The sequence below is a fragment of the Ornithodoros turicata genome, chromosome 6 (genome assembly GCF_037126465.1).
Source record: "Ornithodoros turicata isolate Travis chromosome 6, ASM3712646v1, whole genome shotgun sequence".
Taxonomy (NCBI): Eukaryota; Metazoa; Arthropoda; class Arachnida; order Ixodida; family Argasidae; genus Ornithodoros; species Ornithodoros turicata.
Window position 1 is genome coordinate 60335229 of NC_088206.1, and position 12706 is coordinate 60347934.

At 44.5% G+C, this 12706-nt stretch overlaps 2 protein-coding genes across 2 annotated transcripts in view; one reads left to right on the forward strand and one right to left on the reverse strand.

Annotated features, from left to right (window-relative positions):
- Positions 1-30: 30 nt before the first annotated feature.
- LOC135396867 (lysosome-associated membrane glycoprotein 1-like) overlaps positions 31-12706 on the reverse strand; it is a 46972-nt gene continuing 34296 nt past the window's right edge. Inside the window, exons 2-10 of the mRNA XM_064628071.1 lie at positions 9894-9991; positions 9031-9119; positions 4701-4770; positions 4529-4582; positions 4296-4432; positions 2609-2728; positions 2435-2531; positions 2090-2275; positions 31-1505 (exon numbers count right to left, since the gene is read on the reverse strand). Of these exons, the coding sequence (XP_064484141.1) occupies positions 1330-1505; positions 2090-2275; positions 2435-2531; positions 2609-2728; positions 4296-4432; positions 4529-4582; positions 4701-4770; positions 9031-9119; positions 9894-9991 (1027 nt within the window). The 3' untranslated portion in view covers positions 31-1329. The remainder of the gene's footprint in view (positions 1506-2089; positions 2276-2434; positions 2532-2608; positions 2729-4295; positions 4433-4528; positions 4583-4700; positions 4771-9030; positions 9120-9893; positions 9992-12706) is intronic.
- Positions 11518-12706, forward strand: part of LOC135396868 (potassium channel subfamily K member 1-like) — a 163477-nt gene continuing 162288 nt past the window's right edge. Inside the window, exon 1 of the mRNA XM_064628073.1 lies at positions 11518-11904. Coding sequence (XP_064484143.1) covers positions 11730-11904 — 175 coding nt within the window. The 5' untranslated portion in view covers positions 11518-11729. The remainder of the gene's footprint in view (positions 11905-12706) is intronic.

Below are 12706 nucleotides of genomic sequence, written 5' to 3' on the forward strand. Positions count from 1 at the left end.
GGTCATTAGCAATACTGAAAAAAGCAATGATGCAGTATTGAACAATTTTATTCGTGTATGTACATCATCACATAGTTATGTTATGTACAGCACTCATGCACGCCATCCATTCGTAACTACACACGTACACGCATTACAACGACTATTAGCTGAACGCCAAATTATGTGACACTCGCAGCAGTATATTGCGCATTACCGTTGCTCCCGTTCAAACGTCAGGTTAGCAATATGTGTTGCGACTGTATCTAAAGCATTTATACAGGCAGGCTATGCAAGTATGGAGTTCAAAATTGCATTCTAGGTTGTTCAATACTACTACAATATGTGTAGTATGTATTCCCTAGTACAGCTGTGTACATAGAACTGTTTTCATTGTGCTGCAATGTTCTGAGTTTACAACAGTGGCTTGAGAATGCAGAGAGTAAAAAGAAGTCTAAAAAATGGAAGACATCTCTATGGAAATATACCAACAGCACCTAGATACGGGAAGCCTGCTTATTACCTCTACTCATAGGAGGAGAGTGTTCAGTCGGCGCCAATGCCTCTACTCACTCCTTCGCCACGTCGACATTTGGGGTTGCGCGTCGCTTCAGCGAATCGCCAGAGACGATCTCAAATGCAGGCTTTCTGCGTCTACCAGTATCGTGATTGGTGGGCTCTTAATGTCTACGTCACGTTGTCTAAGCGATCAGGCTCTGTGTGCTCTAGGTGGCGTTGAACACGCGCTCGTACGCTGCAGTGACCAATGGCACTTATTGAAACTTGCTAGGTGAAGTGCCTAGTAAATAGCCATTGTATGGGAGGTTGCGTTTTGTTTGGAAATGTGTCAGTAAGGAGCAGGGACTGTGTTGTGGGAACCAGACTGTTAGGTATCCTCGTGTGTTGAAAATATGTGTTGAATATTCAAGAGTGCCACGGTACTAACGGTCAGTCCTAGTTGAAATTAATCCTCTTAAAACGAAGTTTCGGCTATAGCGAACAGGTTGCAGTAGACACGTGGATTACTACTAACTCGAACAGCGCTGCTCTGCCACTCGGAGAAACCTTTTCCACATATCGTCATGCCAGGCCAGCTGCCATGCGTGACCATCAAGTGTTATTCATTATAGGCTGCATTTGTTGTGGAGCTTTTGTGCGACGACCTTGTTTTCGCACGGTATAAAACGATTCCTTTTACAACGATGTGTTGGTTAGAACGATGGCTTTGTAAAACTTTCGCTTTCTCACGAAGCTGTTGCACTGGTACTGCGGGACCGTGTCGAAATTTCGAAAGGAGAGACCTGTCATCGGAATATTTCTGTTGCTGGAAGTATGTAAAGGCGGATGAAATTAGTTCATTGTGTTGTAATCTACGCGCCGTATGAGTACGGAGCGGTAAATAGCGTAGCCGACCACAACGGCGACAGCCATGACTGCGAGTGTAGATCCCACGGCGATAGGAACAGTCTCATCTTGTGGGAAAGGGTCCTGCACTCCGGCCATCCGCACTTGGCTGCAGCGGTGTGCTGGGATAAGACAATCACGAACGCATGGATTTGTCGAACAGAAAGGTGGCGAATTACAGCCTATATTTAGGGAGTGACATTTTCGGGTTAAACCCGATTCTGCCCAGTTATTCCCCCGAACTGACCTCCGACCAATTCGGGTTAAACCCGATTTCTCCCCGAATTCCAGTCACTATGAAATCCTCAAGTGACGTTTCCACTGAAGACGAACAAAGGTCGACACGTGTAACACATGTAAGAATGGGTCACTTACGTTCCCAGCAATACACCCATGTGTGTCAACACTGTCTATGCCTTCGGGGATTACCACTGGAAGGTCACGATTCCGCAAATAAAAAAAAAGAAGAAGAAAGAGATTAGGAAAGGACTTAATAGAAAAGAGGAGAAACAAAAACACCCGATAACACCCGAAGGCACAATTATCGCCCGATTTCTCCCTGAATTACAGATTTAAAAATAGCGCCCGATTTTTAACCTCCCGAATCTGAGAAAGGTTTTTAACCCGAAAAAGTCACTCCCTACCTATATTTCATCTCCACCCACGCAGAGGATTGGTCGGAGTTAAAATATAGCAAAAGGCTTACCAGGACCGTATGTCCCCAGAAACTCATAAGCTTGTATGCGCAGGTCCTTGAACTGCACAGCTACGTGACGTGCCCCCCTGGATTCTGTGAGGGTGACCAGCTTTGGGGTGGGGCAAAAATAGGATTCCCCCATTGGTGTCTCGAACAGCGTCATATTGTCTCCACTGCGCGCTGTTCGCACTCCAGCTGCAAACAACATCACTCGTTAGTGTACCGGTACATGTCCGTTGGTATACCGTATACTATTCGTATGCGAGACATTCCCCAGAATGCTCCAGCGGAAGATGCATGTTCCTGCTGCACCGAGCACGAGCGCTCAACGTCAAACAACGGTGCCCTACTTACTGTTGATAGCCCCCGGGAAGAACTGCGAATTGGTGTTGAACTGAAGTGTGAGTGAATGTACACTCCAACTGCCTTTATCGTTCTTGTCTCCTGGCGTCTGCAAGAGAGCGTTATCCGGCTATAACGAATCACGTTTAAAGCGGGGCAATCGTTATAAGCGGAACCCGTGTTTACCCTGGCGAATAACATCGTAAAGCGGAAAATGGGCCACGTTAGCTCCAGTATGGGCTCGGTGGTTTCCGTTGCGCACACTCCCTTGCTTTTGGCGGTTTCCGGCATCTTGATAGTCACCGTCTGCGGATCACATGATTCGGTTAATATCGGCGTAATGGCAGGTTACGTGCGAGAACAAAGTAATGGGACAGTTGGTTTCTTATAGTAGGAATCGTGTATTCACACGAGCGACATTCCCTAGAATATTCCAGAGGAAGATGCGCAAGTACGTCATAACTTTCTGCTGTCGCGTAAGCACGATCGCACAACATCATGCGTTTTCATTTTGGGGTTAAACCCGATTGTTCACGATGTTAGCAACCCGAACGAAATTTCTGAAATTCGGGTGTAATGCGATTTCTCTCCACGAGGTCTATCAACCTATCAGATACCTTCACAGTAAGGCACGAAAGGGATGAGTGGGATTTTGTGCATTTTGGAATGATGCTGTGGATCGCTTTCCGGCTTTAGCCCCTGTTGCGCAAAATTTGTTGTGCTTGCCTTGCGGTAACTGTGACGCCGAAAGAACGTTCCCTCAGCTGCGCTACGTTGCCGTTGCTGAGCCGGAGAGGTGTCGAATTAATGATGAATTTTGCTTTGCGTGCAAGCGATTATGTATGTAAACAAGTGTCAGGGTGAAACACTCGTAATTGTGTAGCGTCTTATCTGTTATACTCTATCAAGGTCAGTGCTCTTGCAATCGAGATAAAAAAAAGAAAAAGATTGTTTCTGAAGTACAACCATCTTGGCAGCTTGGTTCCCACGGTTTTAGTTTCACCCGGAAGCTCCCAATAACATAAAACATGTGACAGAAAAAACCCGATTCTTCCCCAAATTTGCTTTTGAAAAAAAAAAAAAAAAAAGAAAGCATCACCCAATTTTGATCTCCCGAATTTAAAAAATAATAAGACCAGAAAACGAAGAACCCTATGCGTCTCTGCCACAATTCCTGTAGCAGACGACAGGGCCGCCGATGCTGTCGTCTGCAATGTGCGCAGTACCCCACTCCCGGTATTCCGGTGCCGTGCGAATGTTTGACATACGACGCGGCGGAACTTCCGCCCTGTGAGCAGTTTTTTTTTTTTTTTCCTTTTCTTCCACCAGAATATTGTTGGGAATATTATTGGGAATATTGCTCGTTTGAAAAGGTGGAGGTGTGCTGGGAACTGTGACATCGTACTTCAAATAATGAATTGCGTGCATGGCGAAATGGGACATATATACACAGTACAATGCGGAGATTACATCACTGATAGGGGGGAAATGATTAGTGCACCAAATACGTCTATTCGCAAATAGGGATGTTTTAGAATGTATTGTGTGTCCCTTTTCTCCCTTTTTCGAGTCAAATGACAAGAATTTGTAACTAGTTTTCCGCATTAACGTATTCGCAATTGTGAACAACGTCTGAACAAGTGAACCATGTGAGTGACGAATTGGTCTGAATCAGTGACGAACTATCAGCGAGATTCTTTTTCTTTTCCATCTCCTTTTTTTCTTTGTTCACTCTTCTCCTTCGCTTTTTTTAAATTGTTTTTACTTTTGTAATGGAATAGCAAGTCAACCTTGAGTTTGGCTGATATTTTCTCTTTCTTTCCCTCGAATGATCTTATATTCCCCCTACCGTATTTGTAATTCTTCGTCTTACCTGGTGTCCACCGCGGCTGTTGTAGCTAATGGTGAAGAAGGCTTGGAACTTGGCTAGGATACAGACGGTGCCGTCTACTGGATTCCATACGCCGAACGAGAATTCCGGGATAGGGGCCTTCGCGGGGACCACCACCACTTTGTATGATATTGAAAGGAATGCTTAGAATTCGGCAATCGTCACCGGCAACTGCTCTGAGTGACTAAACTGACGCGACATTAGGTGAAGCATACCTTCAGTAGATGTGGCCACTATCTGAGAATCAGCCTGTGGTTGCTTTGAAGACGCTACAGGAAGAAGAGTACAGAGTAAGAGAACAGGAAGCAGAGTAGGCAGGACAAAGTCTTTCGAATGCATTACAATTTGGAATCCCCCCCCCCCCCTTTTTAAAAAAAATTGTATTACCGTTTGTAGGAGGAGAGGGTGCTTGAATGGCTTCGGCAGCAACGGCATTTCTGCTGCTGTCTGTCACTTCCTGTTTCGAAAGCACGGACAACCCACATGAAATCGACGTCGTCAGTAATGCGTTGCATGTTTTTGGTTTTATACACAGTGTACAGAGATAGATTTCACATTTGTTTCTGCATCTTCTGCAATCTTTACGTACATTCCCCAAGAACACGCTGACATCCCTCACTTATCCTGAGGATGTCATTGCGGGACAGCGGTGACATCCTGGGAATATCCCCACATGATCCTCAATTTGTTAGAAAAGTGTTAGAATGAGACTCCAGAGATGGTCCTAGGGACAACATCTGGGGACAAGACTGGGATACTCCCAGGAGCACTATAGGATCATGTCAAATTCTACAGTAAATCTGCTTTCATTTCTCACTTTTAGCTGTGTGCAGACGTTTACAGTGGACACTGACTCTCTCTCTCTTGCAGTTTTCAACCTCGGCCAGCAGCTTGTCATTTTCCGTCTCTTATTTTTGATTGTTTTTCGATAACGAACAATTGGTGTCGTGATATAAAAAGCAAAAAATATAAAAGGTCATGTGCCGCTAAGTGTAAGACTAAGACAACCGACTTTGAAAGGAATATCCAACAGTGGCATTTCCTTTCGCAGATGCAACATATACTATGTATTGCTTATCTTGCGAACTCTCGCATGTGCGAGAGTCCTCCTAACATCGCAGTCAAAACCAAGGGTGAGGTACCTAAGTTTAATTCAATTTCATGTATAAGTAACACACCAGGGACAAATTCCTTGGAGTATACGGATACAACCAAGGTAGCGTCCATGTTTCCTACTTAGTTGATTTAAAACATCCAGCGAAAGTCAAGCACGCGCTGTAATATGCCATCACTTTTCTGTATCTTCCACGGAAATGCTCCGTGCAGAATCCTGTCAGGGACCTTGCATGGATGTTCATGGCAACAAGATCACAATGAAATGACTAGCAAGCTATATTTTATCGCACATTGAACCCAGTGCATGAAGTATCCGTTGAAATCATTCAATTTGTATCCCTGTATTTTTGTATTTTCTATTTCTATTCTACTATTCTCTCTTTGTGGTATTTTGTAGTTTATACATGATCACTGCTGATTTGGTTGCATTTCGTTATGAGAAACAAACCGAAACACTAGTTAATGGGCGCAGGCATAGAAATGCACATCGCATTATTAAACTAATTTACTTCCCCTATATATGTCCTCCGGCTGGCGGCCGTAGGATGTACGCAAATGACTATCACTGGAAGATCCCATGATGACACTCTCGGGATCTCCTCCGGACATCCCATCACAGACGAGGTCGCGATGACACTTTGAGGACGTCCTGAGGATCGCGAGTGTTCTTAGGGCGATGTTAATGCATTGCAAGAGAAAAGCTCGCTGTTACAAATGGGTTCAGGGCAATTTTATGTCTGGCGACTTTTTCTAGCGGCACTACAAATCCACCTAGCGACATCTGGCGACTTTTTGAGGCCCCCCTAGCGAGTTTACTGCTATGTGCTTTGGCAACACTGGTGGAGAGATCCTCGAGTGGCTGGTCTCGCAGACAGTGCTCAGAACGACCGGTTTCGTGAATCTTGGGGAACATTCTCTCTGTAAGGCTTACATGATGTGTAATTAAATATCAAGTTTCTTTCCGTATCTTGACGTCGTCTCTGTGTTTCGCCTTCCTCGGGGATCGAATGAACGGGCTTTTCTCCCGAGAGTGGGAGTAGGTTCGCGTAACCTTTAGACCTAACTCTAAAGTCTCAACTTATACCTAGTTTAGACGTTTATTATCCCACCACTTGCTACACGGGAACAGTTCGTTCGTCAACGATGCAGCAGCCGACGTTATACCCAAGGTCAAGTCGTCAGAACTTGGAGAAAGAATGGTGGAAAAAATCGTACGCTCAGTTCAGTCAGACACCACACCTTTGTCCTTTCGAGCTGGAATATACCAGATTGTTTACGGTCGCTACCAATTGAGAGAAGAACCGAAGAAAAATGTCGAAGAGGAAACCAACAATATATATATATGAATGGTCATCCTTGCTTGTTATATATTTACTTCATAACACTGTTGGGAAAGTGACACCCTGAGAAAGTGGTAGGTATGGGATGCAAAGTAAAAAGTTGGCCACTTAAATGCAGAAGGATAAGGAAAAGGGCGCATCGTAAATCACCATGAATAATGAATAAAAGACCACAACTAAGACGCCGGTACAATGTATATCGAACGGCAGGGCATCCCAATCGCCGGTCGTGCGAGGAACAAAATCGAAACAGTCAGTCTCTTTTTCGGGTCTTGTAGGTTCCAGGATTGGAAAAACGTGTTAGCCTGGCATACAATGAAGAGAGATACTACGAGGGTGGATCGAATATAAACGAGACGTTTGTTGCAGGGCGCGTTCTCTCAAATGGACCACGCTGTCGCTTGGACACGAAGCTACGTAGGTGGGTCAGTTGTCCCGTGACAAGCCGGCCGTCTCCGTTACACTTCTTCAGCAGTCCGTGAAACGATGTCTGACAAAGAGGTACACCCTTCGATTGCGTAACGTATTATTATAAAAGTCTCTCGCTCGTGAGGGTGTAAAACCGACCGAAATTCTTCAGCGCCTATTGAAGGCAAAGTTCGGGGGTCAAACACTGTCGAGGTCACGTGTGTTTGCCTGGAATAAGGAATTTGTGGAAAGCCGTGACGAGGTTGAAAACGAACGAATCAACGCTGCATATTACTGTGAATTTTGAGTGAGGTTGAACTTGCTTATCGCGGCAACAGGAGTGTCCAACCAACACGCAAAGCGATCCTCCAACATGAAAACGCAGAACCCCACACTGCAGCTGTCACGTGTGCAAATTGAAGGAAAATAGGCTGGACGCCACTGGAATACCCTCCCTATAGCCCTGCCTTATAGCCGTGTGATTTTTACGCGTTTGCGCCACTCAGAGAATCTCTAGGAGGCCAACGATTCGACGACGACGACGACCCAGTGGAGGAGTTTGTTCGCAACTGGCTGCTGATATAACGTAAATTCTCTTTGGCGCACACTCGTTTTATTACACAACAAAAAACATCTAAACAAAAATAAAATAAAATGAAGGATTCGTTTATATTTGATCTACCCTGGTATCTTGTTCAATACAAACAAGATTGTATATAACCTGATGAAGATTAGATTAGACATCACATGACTGATTAGAAATGATTGGAAGAATTTTCCATAATTGTACTGGGAGACGCAATGTTTACCAACCCCACATTGCTGCCGCCCTTGGCCGGGATAGAACCCGCGATCACGTTACCAACTGAGCTACCGAGGGAAGTCGAATTTTCCGTGACACTCAGTTCAATGGAGGAAATCAACTTTATATAAAATATTTGCTTGTTTTCTGTATCTACAAGGGCAACATAACCTTCCTTGGTACTTACTGCGCATGGGCTTCCATCCGGTTCGTTCCTGTCCTCAACTTTTTGTTTCTATGTGCACCTATATTGGAACTCCAACAGGTATTTCTTACCAACACTCCACCGAAAACGAATGTTTGCTCATTGTTTAGTCATTCACGTGGTACGCCTCTTGCGAATCTCCTAACTACTTTAAAGATGACCCTGTTTTGAGTTTTCTAAAACTAATAAGAGTGTATTTTCTTCTAACCAGGCTCATCATTTTATTGTCACATCTCGTATACGCACGACGTTAGGTGTTCCGCATTGCTATTGTCGAGCTCGGCAGGGTGATGCATTTTCTGCTCTGTATGCTAAAAAGCCGTCGCGAGCTCATTGTCTCACAAAGCGGGAAGGGTGAATTTAATTTACAGTTGCTACAGTTCTTTCTACACGCAGCGCTCTACAAAGCAACAAGTTATTTGCTGCCTCGCAGCACCTGCAAGAGCAGACGACAGAAATCCTGTCTCTATTTTTTTGTCGTCTGCAATATCTGTCGTCTATCTATCGTCTGCAGTGCTCTATAGGTAGACGTATCCCGCCGTCAGTGCATTGTCGTTTTATAGGCTGATTGAAAGTAAAGTTCGTAGAACTGCAAACAATGCACAAAACTTCTATCCTGGGCTACTTTGTAAAGGAGGCTCTGCCACATTAACTATCTCTCTGCAGTGGAACCTGCTTTACAGGCGTCTTTGTATAGAGTACAAGTTTTCCACGAGCTGTCCAGATCGATAAGGATTGATTGTGCCGTAACCATGGTTCATTTACTTTTTACTCACATGTTTTAAACGTTTGCGCACGAAAAATTCAGTCCTCCAGTACAGTGAAAGTGTAAGCGAAACGACTTACCCGAAGTGCAACGTATTTATGCTGTGCGTCCGGTTGCCACACCACCGTTTCTTCATACTCAACGGCGCTGATGTCCGATATTAAAATTACTGCAAGTTGAATTAAAACACAGAAAATTGGTTTGACAAATTTGCACCCTATCTATCATAAACTTTATCAACACTGCATCTGCATCAAAGTGAACAGCATTAAGAACGTTACCTAATTCCGATATTATATGCTGATGGCACAATTAACTATACAGGCTATTATACCGTGATGCATTTTAGGTTTGAAGTGGTATCACTAATGAGGGCACACTTATATTTTCGAAACAGACTGCCGGTGTACTAAAGGGACATAAGGGACAAATAATGCTCAGGTATCGTCCACGTTATGCTATGATTGCTCCGAATTTTTCCTTCAATGGTTCCTGCGTCTGTAATCAGACTACTAGATGCGCGTCACATTTAGTGATTGCGAAGCTATCCTGTAAAGTCCGCTCCGCCACATTGTGACTTACTGCGCGGAGAAGCCCAACCTAATATAACTCGTTTCTGTCAGGGAAGCCTACATCCACTCTTATTGTTATCGACTGACTTGTTTACGAGAGTGTCTAGCACTTCACACTTTTCGCACATATCTCACCTGTATAGATGGAACTGTGAGTGGCGATGAATAACTTTGCTACGCAGGACGCTTGCGCCGCGATAGAGATATTCATGCATTAATGTTGATGCTTTTTATTGCAAATCAATAGGAAAGGACTTGTGGTAGGATAGCGACTACAAATGTGCAAATTTTCATTTTGCATCATTAGTAATGGTGAACTAGTGTTGCTTTTTTATGAGGAGGTTACCTTGTCCGAGCGATGTAAAACTCACCAGTTAGGAGCAATAAGGCCTGCGTTGAAAGTGCATTCGACCGCGACATTTCCAGTCGAAATCCCATGTTTCGGAAAGCATAAAATAAGCCTTGGGCACTGAGGAGAAAATGCAGAAAAAGATCGCTTTAGTTTTTCAGCGTAGTCTGCGAGACATGACTGTATAAAATGGCAGACCGCGCCTCACGTGCTCCGTCTGCTATCGAGAGTAAGTGGCTGGCGTTCGAGAGTGTTGATATATCGATCGTACAGCAAGGATGGCGAAAAGATGCGTCGGATCGCGGTTACTGTGAGAAGTTCGCGTGTTTTGCGATGGAGGGTGCTCACTACGTTCGTCCGATATGGTATGCCGTATCGTCATCGTTATTATCGCGATATGATGAAGTCGCCTGCTACGAAAGATGAACTTCTTTTTTTGTTGTCATGCCCTGTAACAGCGTTGGAATGTACCATATTACAATAATCTTATTTTTTAAAATTAAATTTAGTATTCTTATCAGACCGTCTTGGTTGTTCATGGGCACCGTAAAAAATAAAAATTGAATTGAATTGAATTTTCTTTTGCGCAACGGTGCTAAGGCTTTGTATTTTACGCTTACTTTCTTACCTTATGTCTGCATTTACTCTCTTGCTACGTCATTCCAGACATCCCCAGAGCACACGCCAAGCGCACTATCATGCTGGAGGAAATAATACGACGAGTAAAGGCAGGGGAGAGGTCAATTGGATTTCGCAGACGACGTAATTGGCGACGTCTGCATGTGTAGCCATGGTGACGCACGGAAAACTTCGTCTGTTGTCGCATTATCGTTGTTGCTCGACAGCACTCGCGTATAAACATACCACGAATAACGGAGGGATTCTGTGGTGTATGTAACACGCAGTCAAATTTGTAATGGTCTTGGAATGCACGGAATACTTGGGGAATATACGGAATGCTTGGAATACGTATAAGACCTGTGAAGTTAGAAATCTGTTTGCAACCGGCAGTTTGCATGCGTGATTGTGAGCCAAAAGCGAAAGAGTAGATTAAAAACGAAAATAAAAAAAACTTGTATAAGTATATTGTCGTACGATAGTAACGAGATAGTAATTTTTCTACGTTCGGAACGTTGACTGTTTTGTGACCAAAATAGCACCTGAATCTTTACCACGCGTTTGTCCTGTTTATCAATACTCATCTGTACTTCCTTCAATACGTGAAAGTTGAATGCACACTATTTCCTACATCCCAACATTCACTATTACCGTCGTGCTCGCCGCTAAGTCATACTCTTGCAACGATATAACAAGCCGTACAGACAGATTCTATTGCCGTACTCCGTAATTCTATCTACGCTTCTTCTCCTATTTATTTGGGCTTCGCTTTTATGTAGACATTCCAGACACATCTCGCAAGCGCGAAAAGAATTTCGCAGAATCTAAATTAATAAAAAGGATTCAATTCCGCTGTAGAAGAGAAAATAAATAAATACAAAAAAATCCCGAAAGTTGTGTTCAAGACTTCCCGCAAAATAAAGCAGAAACGCACGCGAAGCAGACGACGTTTACTTCCACTGCCATCCGCGAGAGAGCGCGACGGTATTTCTTTTCGCAGATGACGACGAGCCAGAGTCTCGCCTACCAGCGAGCTGGCGTTCGTGCTGCAAGTTGTTTTGCGTGGAGTGTGATAACCGTCTTCTTCCCCCCTTTTATTTCCCCTTCCCGTCTTGTTACCGTTGACACAAATTTTTTCCTGTTGCACGATGAGGTGAAAAGAGCTGCGCGTGAAACAACGTAGTGGTGTGTGTGAGAGCAGTTTCGTTTGGAGTTTTGGAGTCCGCCAAGCTTGCCAGTCATGCGGCTGGCTCGGAGCAACGTTCGCCTGCTGGTCTTACTGGCCTTTTACTTCCTCTTCGTCGTGATCGGGGCGTCCATATTTTCGGCGATTGAAGCCCCGCACGAGAACAGCATTATTCGAAGTCTCCGAAACAAGAGGGCCATGTTTCTTGAAGAACACCCATGCGTTTCCGGTAAGTCTGAACAACGTTCAATTCGAGCAACAAGCAAGTTAAGTAAGGGTTTGGAGACTTTGAAGAGAAGGAATATGATCTGACGTGGGCTCCAAGTCGCGTGCGTTTATGGGGTAAGTGTTTGTATCGTGGGTGGGAGGGGGATGTATACAGCGGAGGTCGCGTTGGCGAGCAGGTGTTTCAACAGCGCCGGCGCAGACGCCAGGCAAGTGTGTGTGTCGCAGTTTGTTGTGAAGTTGGGAGCGTACTTCTCGTATCCCACATCTATTGCATCGTTTTGGTTTAATATAATGTTTACTGTGCGCTGCTGAGTGGTTTCGTTCAACCATGCCGCGCGGACGAAGCGACGAGCACTTGATATCATAACTAAAAAAGTTTGTTTCGCCGCGAGCCATTTCGAATGTGCGGTGAAGCCAACTTCCAGCTGTTCGGAGGAGAGACGTTTACAAAGTACGGAAAATATGTTCCGCAGTGCTTTTTTTTTAAGTACGCAGTACCCGTTACACTATACTGTACGTTGTACCTTTACCGTATCTAACCAGGGGAGGAATCTCCCACATTGAATTGTATCTTGCTCATCCTTTTGAGTTATTTGTTTCGGACTCTCACTTTCGTATTTGTGTCCGCGTTCATTGTACATTACAGAGCAATACCAGATGGTAGACAGTCCTACACTATACCTTGGCCTGTTCCCGCGTATCCACCGATTTTATTATCGGCTGTCGTTTTCTGTACACGTACTTATAAGAGAGACCATCTGTCACCCCTACTACGTATTCACACATTCTTCGACAAGTAGGAT